This window comes from Pipistrellus hanaki (assembly GCF_964339955.1).
Source record: "Pipistrellus hanaki genome assembly, chromosome: 14".
NCBI classification, from domain to species: Eukaryota; Metazoa; Chordata; class Mammalia; order Chiroptera; family Vespertilionidae; genus Pipistrellus; species Pipistrellus hanaki.
The window spans coordinates 19,775,750-19,790,575 of record NC_140516.1 but is presented as its reverse complement, the minus strand read 5'-3'; the positions used below and the strand labels follow the sequence as shown (position 1 = coordinate 19,790,575).

Genomic DNA, 14,826 nt, shown 5'->3' with positions numbered 1-14,826 from the left:
TGGAAGATCTTAGTATCAGCAAAGAATTAGGCAGAATAGAGAATTTCACATGGAGGTTACAATATTATGCTTCTGTCTGAATGAAATGCAGCATTCCAGATGTTGCCTACATTTCACTTAAAGCCAACCGCTATGACTTATGAACAATAAAAATTCCCAAAATGTAACAGAGCAACTCTGCTTCCTAATGCTGAGAAAACTTAGAAGATTATCACATTTTGAAATGCTAATGAACCACAAAGTCTGATTGAAATCTAAGGTGCAATGTTCCAAAAATATTCCTGGTGGTTTAGGTAAGTAAGGCTCCATTTTCACCATTGATAACTACTTCCTGACAAATTTTGCAAAGATAAGGAGGTCTCAGTAGTAAAACGAGTTCACAACAGCTCCTTATTAAGTTATTTTCAGGAAGCAGGGGTAAGACAAAACGTTAAGACCTGAAAATTGGATAAGAGAAAGAAAAAGAAAAGTAGTCCACACACTTAGACCATTCAGTTGCTAAAATGTGAACTGTTAAGATTTCAAAACATAAACATGACATTTTAATTACTTAATTTAATGCCTATTTATAAATAATAAGCCCCAGTGTTAAGCAGATGTGAACAAAGATGAACATCTTCTGTTAATTGTGGAGAAAAGAATAGTTGGAAGCATGTTTCCTAGACAATATCTCTATGGGGGAGAGAAACGCTCCCATATTGAGGCTTTGTTTAAGATCAAACTGATTTAATTAGCATTTTCATCTACTTTGTTGCTCAGAATTCCCTTTAGTGAGGTGTGCTTTTGATAAATTTCAAGGAAAGGTCTTTGGAGAAAAGTTGGATTCAGACATATAAAACAAAAAAGAGAAGTTTTCTTTATATATAAGCAAAAAATTATCTGAAAACTAAAATGACAAAAATTGGGAAGTCATTAAACTACATTTCTATATTAATAATGAGGTGTGACTTATACAGATTAACCCAGGCTTTTTCTATATTTATGATACTTCTGGAACAGGACAAAATTTACCAGGAGAATTTTAATTGAAGTTACATGCAAGTAAACAATACTTCTCTCTCTTCTGATTGAGTGATGATGTGGACATATTGGTTAGTTATTTTGTAAGGTCATTATAAATCATAGCATTGTTGACAAGCTTGTAATTAAATGTATAAATACCTTTCTGATTTCAGATCATAAGAATTGATTCTGAAGAGAGTGTTCTCACAACACACTTCACATTCTGGACACTTTAGGATTTTGTTTCCACTTCTTTGCATGCAAGGATACAGACTCAATCCTTTGGAGAATACAACCGTACACTTGGTACCTCCTACAGACATTGTGACTATAGGAGTGTATTGATAAAATGTTACTAATAAAATTACAAACAGACAGAGGCAAGATATAGGTAAAATCCTGGTAGACCTTACTGACCCAACTCCCTGCAAGAAACTTGCACTTGGCTGAAAAAAAAAGAACCCCTGATATAACCATTCTTTTTTTTCTTTTCTTTTTTTTTTTTTTTTTACTTATAATTTCATTCTCAACAGGGGAAAAATCAGGTAATTCTATACTTGATTTTGACCCACAAGAAGGAATTAGTTAAATTTAGTTTACAAAAGTGATGCTTAACTTCCATTACACAATCATCTCACTGCTAAAGCAACTACCATGTGATGTATTTGCAACCCCAGTGCCTTGTGTGGAATTGATATAGATATATAACTTGAAGTGTATCAGATGCACATCCTTCATCTTTCCTTAGCATATCTTTAGTGTTTTATTATTTTATAAATATTTTTAAAAGATAATTAGAAAATTATGTGCCACGAGTGATGAATAATTTTTTGCATCAACATGCAAGGAAAAGACTAACACTCGCCAGTTCTCTACAAACCTTGCTAAGCTTCCCTTGTGGTATACCTCTTCAGAACTAGTCCCAAAGAAGGTTATTCAACTCTTGATATGTTTCTCCTAGTTCATTCATTTCAAGGTACCTCTTTCTCTCAGTCCCCAGCCCCTACAAAATTACCCATCTTCATCCCTCCCATCACTTTTACTACACAATGTACAGAGTTTTCAAATGTAATATGCCCTTTGCATGTCATAAAGAACAATTCTCTAAGTAGGAATGATGATCCATATATATAAAAGCCTAAGCTACCGAATGACCAGTCGACTGGTCACTATGACATGCACTGACCAACAGGGATAGATGCGCAATGCAGTGGTCAGTGTGCTTCCACAGCCAACCTACCACTGCCAGCCAACCTCCTGCAGCCCCTCCCCCCTAGCTTGCCAACCTCTCATGGCCCCTCTCCCTGGCCAACATCCCTAGGCCCCTCCTCCCAGCCAACCTCCCACAGCCCATCCCCTTGGCTGGCCAACCTCTTGTGGCTCCTCCCCGCAGCCAACCTCCCTCATCACCAATGGCCCTGATTGCTTGCCAGAGACCCCACCCATGCAAGAATTCATGCACCAGGCCTCTAGTTTAAGTATGAGATCTCAAATGTTATAGGAATCATGGGTGTAACATTACCCTAAAGCAGTGGTCAGCAAACTCATTAGTCAACAGAGCCAAATATCAACAGTATAATGATTGAAATTTCTTCTGAGAGCCAAATTGTTTAAACTTAAACTTCTTCTAATGCCAATTCTTCAAAACAGACTTGCCCAGGCCATGGTATTTTGTGGAAGAACCACACTCAAGGGGCCAAAGAGGCCCATGTGGCTTGAGAGCCATAGTTTGCAGATCACAGCCCTAGAGTTAAGAGGTAGTTAATAAGAAAAATTCAACATGTGGCCTTTACCAATCACAAGGAGTTTTCACAGGAGAAATTTCTGCCATGATGACTTACAAATATAGTTAATTGCCTTCATTCCAATTATATCCATTGTTTCTAAATTTATATTACTTCAAATGCTTCTGTAAGCTTCTTAGAGAAATGTTAACAGTAGTGCTAAAGCTAAGAATGCCATTTTGCTGAGTGATTCAAAAAAAGGAGTGCTACAACCCAAACAAAATCCTCATTCCATTTTTCTTAACTAATCAAAGAAGATTATGTGAAAGAAAAAAAAAAGTGAAGATAGAGAGCATTTCTCTGGAAACCTAGGATAAGCTTGCTCTGTTTGAGTAATGTAAACAAAAACCCGGGGGTACTGATGAGGCAGTCAAAAGAGGGTTTGAAAATGATTATAAACATGTCACATTTGGCCTAAATATATCTCCCAACAGCTCTGGCATTAACAAACATGCATAAGTGGTTACGGCCTGCTCTTTCCCCCAGTAACCATATTCACTTCTCAGAAATAATTTTCAAACCACAGGATGCAAGCGCCTATGAGATAGTAGAGCAATTTATTTCGAAGCAACCAACACAGGCTGAGGCTTCTATTATATGAATAAATGGTAACAGCGTAGATTCAAATATCAGGACCAGCACAGCTAATCTTGATGACTGGGACTTACCAGTATTTGTCAGGAAGTTAACGTTTCTCATCACACCTTTGGTATAAGCGCCTGGCTCATAACTGTCCATTTCCCCAGAGACAATGTGAGCCACTCTTGCTGCCCGCCCTCTGATAGCACCGGCAGCTCGGTCTAAATTGTCAGCATCCTGGTCTCTCAGGGCTATGATACATTTGTTGACATCTTCTAAGATGTGGCTCTCTGTAAGTAAATAGATCAAAATACTTTTGTCAGTATTTTTTTTTAATCATACAAATGTAGCATATTATAATTTAACTTCTGACTCAGATGTGACGCACATTGGAATGGAGGACAGCGATAATCAGGAAGAAAATATATAGACAAAATTTTGCTCCTAGCTCTTTAACAGCAAAATTTGTAAAATACAGAATTTTACATTTTTATCAGCATTTTTTATAGATTATATATTATCTTAAGTTCTAGTTCCAGTAGATTTGGTTTTACATTTGAGTGCTTTGTGGGTGGAAATTAAGGAATTTCTAGATTAAAAAAAAATAAAATGTATAATAATAGAATACTTAATTCTGATTAAAAGCAACACTATAGAGGTTATAAAACTCTAAAATTTTCAGTTGTCCTAAATATATAGCAAAATAAAACTAGGGAATTCTATTCAACTTATCTTTATTGATGTACAATGAAATTTAACACAACTACAGAAATCTTAAAATTAATAAATAACAAACATATGAAATATATAATTTTTAAATTATAAAGTAGAAAGCTCACTAAATCTGTGAAAACACTTAGGCAAAAAGGGGACTTTGAAAAGACTGGCTTGAGGCAAGAGAATCCCTGAGAAAGGTGTCCACTCTGAAGAGGATCTCCTTGACCTCCACTGCTTCTTCCCTCTTTGCTGGATGAGGGCGTGAAGACAGCAGACTTCTTAGGATAACACTGTTCTCATGGTATATTAAGTGATTAATACTCCTAATAAAACTAATGAGAGAAACTGAGCAAATATGGGGACTTATCATTAAACCGGGGCAGTTTGTAAGAAATTAAAAGAATATTAAAAGAATTAGTGTTTGGCTCTTAGCATATTCAAATGAATCCCCACTCAAAATCCTTAAGGACTTTATGACTTAAAAACATACTAGAAAACAACTATGACAAAAAGGCCTTTCTAATTTCAGACCATACTGTTAACTTCCACCCTTCCCCCAAGGGACAGACATTCACAAAGCTATTTTTTTGCTGCGTCATACCTTTCTTGTAATGGGTAGAAGCATAAAATCCCAAAGACCAAATAATATGGTCCCTGGTGACTTTCTGAGACCTGATGACTATCATTCCTCTCTAGGCCTCTTATGCTTCAGTCATATTTATTTTATGATTTCCCAAGTCCACCATGTTCTCAAATGCCTCTGTTCCTGGGGGCATATTAGAGTCTTGACCTAGATAGACTGTTCTTTTTCTTTCCTGGACCCAATTTCTGTGTGTGTGTGTGTGTGTGTGTGTGTGTGTGTGTGTGTGTTTGGGGGGGGGGTGTGTTTCCAAACTCCAACAAACAATTTTCTGGACACTACTTAGGTGTCCTACAATTCAACTCAGTACTGACACGCTCTACCAGAGATAGCATCAGCTTCCACTAGACTTCTCCTCCATCCTTTACTTCAGACCCCAGTCTCAAGCCCAGTTTGTTACCTTACTTCTGACTGTCTATAAATCAGAGATTCCCATCACTCCCTCCTTTGGGTTTTACTAACTTGTTAAAACATCTCACAGAGAAACATTTAACTTATTAGATTTAACTTTTATAACTCAGGAACAGTCAGATGGGAGATGCTTAGACCAAAGTATAAGGAGAGAGTATGGAGTTTCCACACCCTCTCCAGGCACACCACTTTCCCCACATCTCCATGTGTCCCCCAACCAGCAGCTCTCTGAATACAGTCTTTTTACCTCCCTATGGAGGCTTCACTACATAGATAGAGTTAATTCAACCTCTAGCCCCCTCCTCTACCTCTCCATGGATGGTTCCTCAGGCAACAGGCCCCCATTCTTGGTCCACTATCATCTCATTAACATAAGAAAAGAAACCTCAAGGCTTTTTGCACTTAGCAAAGTCCAAGGATTTTACTAGTTCTGTATCCAAAATGGGATAAATACCAAATATATATATATTTTCTATTATATATCATAATATCACAACTGTGAATCCCTTTTGGTCTAATTCATCAACTTCAACTATTCTTTCAAAATACCAGTAAAATGTTCCTTCCTCAGAAAATGCATGCTGACTTACAACAAGACAACTTTTGTTCCATGTTGTTTGGGATTCCCATGAAACAGTCTATATGTTTCCATTAGATCTTTTTTTCCATATTTTAATGATATATTCATGAAAATTCTCTAGTACACTATGGAATATATGGGAGCACAGTAATTTTATCTTGTTACTTGGAGTAGCCTATGTAGTCTCTAATACATTACATGGCACCTGTTAAACTAACAAGAATGTTTGTTGAGTGAATGAATTCCTCTAATAAGACACATCTGAGAACAGTAAATTATTTTGTCTACATCGTAAATCATGGGTTATGTACATAAGTAGACACATCTCTGTGACCTTACATAGTCAACTTGGCCCATAGCAAGGACAGCCAGGTCATTTGATTAAAGATTGAACACTGAAAACCATTGTTATAATTTCACTCTAATTTAACCTAATCAGCATCATTCAGTTATGAATGTGTCATTAAGGCATATAATAAACCCAGGCAGGATCCCTTCTCAACAGAAAGTGCCTGGGTATCATTACCATCATATTTCCCCTGGAACTGAAGTACAAGTTTAAATGTGGGAGGCATAACAATCATGAGTTTTTTAAAAGTCCACAGATGTGCACTTTTATGACACATTAAGAAGCTGTTATTTCCCAAGTATGTTGTTTTTTTTTTTAAATAAGTACAACATTGGTTAACCATAAATTAAGGTGCTTAATTTTAGGTTGCAGAGTTAATTTTGCTTGGTCCTATAAAAGTGAAAAGATACTTAGGGGGGAAAAACACAATGCTCATTCTTTAAAGATTAATTATCTTATAAACTATGTGATTTCTGTTTAATTAAAGGTGAAATCATATCTGTCACAAACTATTCTTTTTCTGGTGAATTTTACACAGAAAAAGATATACAAAGAATATTCAATAACCATAAATTGATTATTTACCTCTTTTATAGAAAAAAGTATATATATGCTCAGCAATTTATTCTATTATTTGAACCAGAGAATGAAAACATAGCAAGGGTTGTTTTTGTTCTTTTTATATTGGTCTTATAGAAGTGTGTGTGGTTATTGCTTCAGACTGAGCAACCAATAATTGATCATGATGATTGGTCTCCAAATTAACTGTTAGCCTACTACATAAAAATCTCAGCAAATGCTATTCTGAGAATAAGAGCATGCATGTTGCTAATGTAAAACTAATATTCATCACCCCTTTTGGACATCATTAAAATTTTCCCTCTTCTGAACCTAAGTAATACTCTGTTAGAAAATGTAACTGATATCAAAGATAAAGCAAAATGTGTCTGCAAAGGGTTTACAAGCTAGTAAACAGAAATAATTATTTCTTTCATTGTCTTTTAGTCTTCCTAAAATACAACAATCAAAATTATCATTATTTGGTCATTTCAGTGAAGTTTTATTCACCTTTATCCCAAAAGTTTGCCCAGTTTCCCTGCACTATAAGCTTTTTATTCGTCATTGGACTTTAATCAGCTCAAACTCTCCTGATCTATTTATGACAATGATCCAAAAAAATAATAAAGTTCAAGATTTCTATTACCAAACTAGTTCTTTTCCACCCTGTATGCATAAGAACTCTATAGTACTTAGGCAGACACAAACCTATAGAAATAAAAACCACAAAAAGACAATAACTGAAGTCTTCATATTTCTTTCAGGATGTCTTATATAAGCTCTAGTAACAGGTCCTTCTGTGAAGTAGTTAAGACATTTTATCAAACGCTCAGAAAGAGACCAAAGGTACGACTGCTTATCTTTTGCACATGCTGCTGGGAGGACACTGTGAATCAGCTGTACATGGCAGATACCTAATTCCCCAGGAGAATGAGCCTTTGTCCCACTTGCTATTTACCGCTGGTTAGAATATTTTACAATTCTGTAGGAGTAGATGCTCATTTTGTTCTTAAAACTGATAGCCTGTGAGTCTTGTCACATAGAAATGCAAATGAATTATTATATGGTAGAGATGGGATGACTTTTATAGAAAAGATTATTCCAAAGGTTACATTTTTCATTGTTCTGTAGGACATCTATCAGTTTTGTTTCTAAATTAGAAATTTTATTTAACCATTCTTTCTTTATCCAATTCTTCTTAACAAGCATTATTATCTTGGTGGCTATTAACAATGAATTTTGACACATGCTCACCTTAAATTTCCAAAAGCCTTGCTTTCACCTTGGAAAATTATTCTTTGACTGTGTGCTTCGAAGTGTTTTATTTCTACTTATGTGAGAAAGTGTAAAGCAAAAATTGCACGTGGAATCATAGACCTAAATGTAAAAGGCAAAACTATAAATCTCCTTGGAAAATATTTTAGATAACGAATTTGAAAGTGATTTTCTAAATACAACTCTGAAAGCATAAGTAATGGGGGAAAAAAAGAAAACTAGGGACTTCATAAAAAAAAAAACCTAACAAATAAATAAATAAACAGAAAAACAAACAAAGAAAAAGACTTTTGCTCAAGAGAATGAAAAGACAAGCAACAGACCTGGAAAAAAATATTTCTAAAACACACCTAAAGGGTTGGTATCCAAAATACACACACACAAAAAAATCTTAAAACTCAGTAGTAAGAAAACAATAAACTCAGTTAATATAAGCAAGAGATCTGAGCAGAAACATCAATATAGATATGTGATGTTTAAGTTTAAAAATGTACCTTGTAGGCTTAAACATTTTCTAAAGTTTATAAAGTTGTGCAAAAGATCTATATAATTATACCAGTGTCCTGGTGGATGAATTTGTGCACATTGAAAGGAAATTAATTAGAAGAAATATTTTAATATTGCTATTCACCCTTTCTCTATAAAGTGTCAACCAAATTCACTATAGACAATGACAGATTTAAACACACATGTGTAATTGATGCCAGCAAGAGTTTTACATGTATTGCGTTTGCATGAATCAACTTAGTCATATATATATATATATATATATATATATATATATATATATATGTCACATACACACACATGCACACACACCACCTAAAGTTTGTACGCAAATTAGCCGTACACTGCATCATATGGGATATGGAAGCCGAAGGCCTGTTCGAACACCTTTGCTGTCTGCAGTTACCAAGATAAAACGTCTCCAATTCACACAGGAACACAAGGATTTGACAGTTGAGCATTGGAAAAAAATAATGTGGTCCGATGAATCGCGTTTCCAGTTGCATCATGCAGATGGCAGAGTGAAAATTTCACAGAAACAGCATGAAAGCATGCACCCCACATGCATGAATACAACCCTTCAAGCTGGTGGGGGCAGTGTTATGGCTTGGGGCATGTTTTCCTGGCATGATTTGGGCCCTTTAATTCGTGTGGAACAACGTCTGAATAGCACAACACACCTAAGTATTGTTGCTGATGAAGTTCATCCTATCATGTTGATGGTGTATCCCAAAGGAGATGGCTTCTTCCAACAAGACAATGTGCCCTGCCACGGTGCTCATATTGTGCAGGACTGTGCTCATATTGTGCAGGAGTGGTTTCAAGAACATGAGGGAGACTTTACCTTGCTTAGGTAGCACCCACAATCACCAGATCGCAATCCAATTGAGCATTTGTGGGACAAAGTTAAAAGAGCCATCAGGCAGCTGGTTCCATAACAAATCTCACAGAACTGGACAGTGCTATTCATCAGGCATGGTGTCAGGTTCCTCCCATCACCTTTCAACATCTCATGGAGTCAGTGCCAAGAAGAATTGCTGCAGTGTTGAAAGTAAAAGGTGGCCCAACAAAGTACTGATGGGGTGGTCAGGTCTAATTAAGCAAGTTTAATATATATATTAAACTTGCTTAATTAGACCTGCTTTCCGATTTAGCTAAACTTTTTCCAGCCCAGTGAAGCACCCCAACTTCTCTTTCAGGTAATTGTTAGCAACACAGCAATAAATATCAACATGAAACAGATTATTATTGTAGATCATGCAGGGAGAACAAAGGGTAAAATGTTTAACTGCAGCAGAGTTTGACTATATTCTGTGCAGTGAAAAAACCTGAAGTCCTTTTCAAGGTCCACCATTTCTTAGTTCTTTTCAGTTGGGTCAAGTTTCTAAGCTTTCTAAATCTCTGATTTCCAGCTAATGAAAACAGGATTCCAATGAGTCTCCTATCTACCTACTCCAGGACTTCTGTGAGGATCAAATGAGATGAGGCAGAGAAAAATGCTTCACAGACATTTGGTTAAAGTGTAAAATGTTTTCACTTTGCTATAAAGCAAGTCATATTCCTAGGCTGAAAAAACTGCAGAGACTAGTCGCTAGTGAGAGGACTAGGCGTTGCTATGTGATGTCAATACACAGTGTCCACAGCGTCCACAGAGTCCACAGCGACCATTTCTGGGCTGGGCTGTGAGCCGTATTTTGCACCATGGGGTCTCAGCAGTGTCAGCTTCGATTTGGTGGGCTGTCCCTCCAGGGTGGTTGCAAGACCCGTGTCCCACTTGTTTTGTGAGCGCCAGGTCCATGGTGCCGTTTCTCTGTAAATGGCCAGTGTGCATCACGGCAGTTCCTACATTGGGTGTCTGCCCCTGGTGGTCAGTGTATGTCATAGCAACTGGTCAGACACTTATCATTTAGCCATATATATATATATATATATATATATATATATAGTATTAAAAGTTTTCACACTAATTTTAATTGGGCATGAGTTATCATCTATGCAGAGTTAGAAAGTTAGTTTTAATTACACAAAGCTCTCAAGAACAATGGTCTAGTAAATTCTGGATCTGAATGGAGCCAACATAGTCAAAGGAAACCGAAAGCTTTCTAGAGATGTCACTGGAGAGATGGTCATAGAAAAAAAAAATTAACGAAGTTTTATGCCTCACTTTTTACTATTATGGTGTAGAAGCAAGTCTAGGTTAACAGAACATTTTATGCTATCCTTATCTTGACAAATAAACAGAAAAAATAAACCAAACCTCAGTCATTCTCATGCAACCTTTGACTTTTCTCTGACTGAGCTTTTCCATGTTAATTGTCTCATTGCTTCCTCTCCCATAGACCAAGAACCTATTAACATCTAATATCAAAGCCCTGAGTTGTTGTTTTTTTTTTTTAATAGCTTTGAGGATATTACCAGAGTGAACATCAGGACTGTCAGCGGGAACAGACAGTAGTGAGCAATTCTCCCATATTAAGCAATAAAACGATTCCATTTCGCACACTGGATGCTAATGTTGAATGCCTCTGTTGCTGAAAACTCTTGTAAAAAACTAGTCGGTATTTGCTTGGGTGCTATTACTTATTTAGGATTGAAAATACAGAATAACTTGGGTGTTATAAACATTTGTATTTTGGGGGACAGGAATAAAAAAATAAAATCCTGGTGTGACTCAGTGGTTGAGCATCAATCCATGAATCAAGAAGTCACAGTTAGATTCCTACTCTGGGCACATGCCCTGGTTGCAGGCTCAATCCACAGTAGAGTGCAGGAGGCAGCAGATCAATGTTTCTCTTTCTCCCTCCCCATCTCTCTCTCTCTAAAAAAAAAAAAAAAGGAAAGAAAGAAAGAAAGAAAAAAGAAAAGAAAATCATTAAAAAAATTTTTTTAAAAAAGAAAGAAAATCATGGCACTATTTTAAGTGCCTTCTTGAGGTATTATATATGGTACATATAGTAGAACAGAAATCCCAAAGAATAAAATACATACAATTTTAAATGAATGCATAAAATTAGAAATAAATTAGTTGTTTGTAACCTGGAAAATTTTATTTATATTTTGTTTCCCCACAACATTAAGTATGCAGTTCAATTATTTCAATTTCCTTCTAAAATACAGTGTCTCTATACATGAAAAGAAAAGGCTAACAATTAAAAGAGGCAAGACTGTTATTAAAAATATATATTTTATTGATTTTTTACAGAGAGGAAGGGAGAGGGATAGAGAGCTAGAAATGTCGATGAGAGAGAAACATCGACCAGCCGCCTCCTGCACACCCCCCACCGGGGATGTGCCTGCAACCAAGGTACATGCCCTTGACTGGAATTGAACCTGGGACCTGTCAGTCTGCAGACTGGCTCTACCACTGAGCCAAACCGGTTTCGGCAAGACTGTTATTAGATAAATGCCTTAGGGAAGTTCATTTCCTCAGTCAATGAATTTATTTTAAACTCGGTCATATTGTCCTTTCATAGAAATTTATTTTCCCCTTAATTTTGTTCTCAGTTGTAAAAATAAAAAATTCATAGTCTCTCTCCAGTAGATAAATTTTCTTTCTTGGTTTCATTAGTGATACTTTCAAGGAACCTATCAAAATCTGGAATTTACCACAAAAATGACAAAGAGATCCATGAGGTTAAAAGCAATTTCAAGGTATGATTTCTTAGTCTCAAATCAATGTCATTCACAAAATATTATGGATCTACATGATTATTTCTAAAAATATGGAACTCCCTACAAAATTATATGTAATTATAGAGCAAAATCAAAAGACAATTAAAAAGTGAATGATAAAAGACACTGCTTAAAATTATATAGGAACAATCCTTTCAGGAAACTCAATATACTACATCCCAACTCAAATTTTTATACTCTGTGCTTATCTTTTACCTTCCCATGGAGTTTCTACTGACATTTTCACAAACCTCTCTAGAAGATTCCCTAATAGATGCTTCTCAGTCATTCTACAATTTCTGAACTAGATGCTAATTTCATCAATCATTAGCAATTTTTCTCTGAAAAATTTACTTTTACTTGATGCTGTATGTATTTTTTATACATTTTTATTCATTTTCTAATCTAACTCTAAAAACATACACAGGATCCAAAATTTTATTAAATAAACATGGATTTATTTAGATAGTAAAGAGACAGTAAAAATCTCCGAGGGGAAGGGGGGGAGGCAGGAGGGTGGGAAGAGATTAACCAAAGATCTTATAGGCATACTAGAGGCCCGGTGCATAAAATTTGTGCATGGGGAGGGGGGTTCCCTCAGCCCAACCTGCACCCTCTCCAACTGGGGACCTCTTAGGGGATGTCTGACTGCTGGTTTAAACCAGCGGTTGAACATCCCTCTCGCAATCTGGGACCATTGGCTCCTAACTGCTCGCCTGCCTGCCTGCCTGATTGCCCCTAATCTTTCTGCCTGCCTGCCTGCCTCATTTCCCCTAACTGTCTCTGCCTGCCTGCCTGATCTGCTGTTGCTTCACCCACCTCATCACACCCACCCCCCCCTGCCACCCTGCCCACCTGCCTACCACTAGCCTTGCTGTGATAGGAGCCTGTGGGCCACAGGGGAGGGACCAAGAGGTGCTTCATGCACTTCTTAGTGACTGATCGTCCCTCTGGTCATTTAGGTCATGCCAGCCATAGGTTATTATTATTATAGACTAGAGGCCCGGTGCACAGATTTGTGCACTGCTGAAGGTCCCTCGGCCTCGCCTGTGGGGACCGAGCTAAAACTGGCATTCTGACATCCCCTGAGGAGTACTGAATTACAAGAGGCCCACAGGCCAGGCCGAGGGACGCCACTGGTGCACAAATCCATACATCATGCCTCCAGCATGTAAATACTTTTTTTCTAAAATACATAGGATGTATTCAGGCATGAAAAATTAACAGTGCAGTTCACCAAACTTTACTTTAAAAGTACTGAGATAACTAAATGAAATTGTCAGGGATAAAATTTCAAGAGAATGATTATAAAGATTTTCACCTTAATTATAAGTTATCTATCCATGTGAAAGTGATATTTAGAGTTGATTACATGTATTAACTAGGTTCATTTACATGTAAATGAACCTAGTTAATGCAAACGCTGTGGAAGTTCTACCTAACTCAAAAAAAGAGATATATTTTTAAATTTTCCTGTGACAGATAAAAAATATTTATGAGCAATCACGAAATGATAAATATATGTACAACAATCTCTGATGTCTCCTACTATGAAATTTTAAACACAACTAACTGATACCTGTGGGACTCATTGCTAGAGTGATGTCTGTATAAAAACTAAAAAAAGTTACCAAAAACTACTTTTTTGGGAGAGTTTTTTATACAACAATATATAAATATTATTTTATTAGATTTTTAAATTATTTATATATTTTTTCTTTGCACATTTTAATTGTTTTTAGTTACTTCTTTCATGGCTTGCAAAGCACAATCCATGTCCTTTCAGATTGGACACCTTAGTTCATGCTATATTTAATTTCAGAAAAAAGAGGCACAAAAAGCTTAAAACTTCCTATTTAAAGATTTTTAAAATAAAATAGTTCTTTTATTTCCTAACTCTTCACTCAAGAGCAAGTTTTTATCTCACACAGAATCTCCCAGAATAAAAATTGGCATGAATAGCAGTCAGATGTCCAACAATTGCAATGGTGTATGAGACTAGTGCAATCTGTCTACAAGGTATTGTATTTAGAAAAAAAATTTTGCCAAGATTCAAACATGATGATAGACAGTAGTACACAGAACAAACATCCATGTAATAAGGATCACAGTAGGGGAAGCCAGTGGAGATACTATAACAAGGCCATGATAATAAAATTAAGAGAGAAAGGTAACATGATAACAACTGCTGGTAATAATGGGAGGTAAGCTGTTTAAAAGATTGATTAAAATGTGAAACAGAAAATGTTGTGTGCCTGTTGTATTTTTATGCCAATGGTAAAAAAAAATAAAGCCAAAGAAATATCATCTTTGTTTAAGATCTTGAATAAATATATGAGACTTTTTTTAAAAAAAAGCAAAGAGCCCCATTGACCTACACAGCTTAGTTCCCTTTTAATTTTAAATCTCCACCATCAGACCATCTAGTCAAACCATCCTGAACAAATTCCGTGTTATTATCTCAGCAACCTTGCCTGGGAGGCCATTCCCTGCATTTAAGCATCTCTGCATGAAAAATAGATTCACAACATCTGGTCTAATTTAGTTTTTCTTTAATTTTCATTTTGTTGCCTTTTCCATTTTATTTCCTTTTCCAATCATGTTTGTCGAGCTGCAAATAGCAATTTCCATTCATACTGGTGGTTTTTATCTCACTATTTTAGGGTCAGCGGTCTACCTTGTTCCTTCAAGATAGCTATAAAATGATAAATTTGAAGAACTATAATTACCCATGCTCTCCTCATACATTTTG

At 36.2% G+C, this 14,826-nt stretch overlaps 1 protein-coding gene across 5 annotated transcripts in view; it reads right to left on the bottom strand.

Annotated features, from left to right (window-relative positions):
- CTNNA3 (catenin alpha 3) overlaps window positions 1-14,826 on the bottom strand; it is a 1,202,853-nt gene that overhangs the window by 303,944 nt on the left and 884,083 nt on the right. For all 5 annotated transcript variants that reach the window (XR_014796805.1, XM_084904252.1, XM_084904255.1 and 2 more), the window contains one exon: window positions 3,455-3,655. Coding sequence is in view for 4 of the 5 variants with exons in the window: in XM_084904252.1 (XP_084760378.1) it covers window positions 3,455-3,655 (201 nt within the window). In the remaining variant the exon portion in view is untranslated. The remainder of the gene's footprint in view (window positions 1-3,454; window positions 3,656-14,826) is intronic.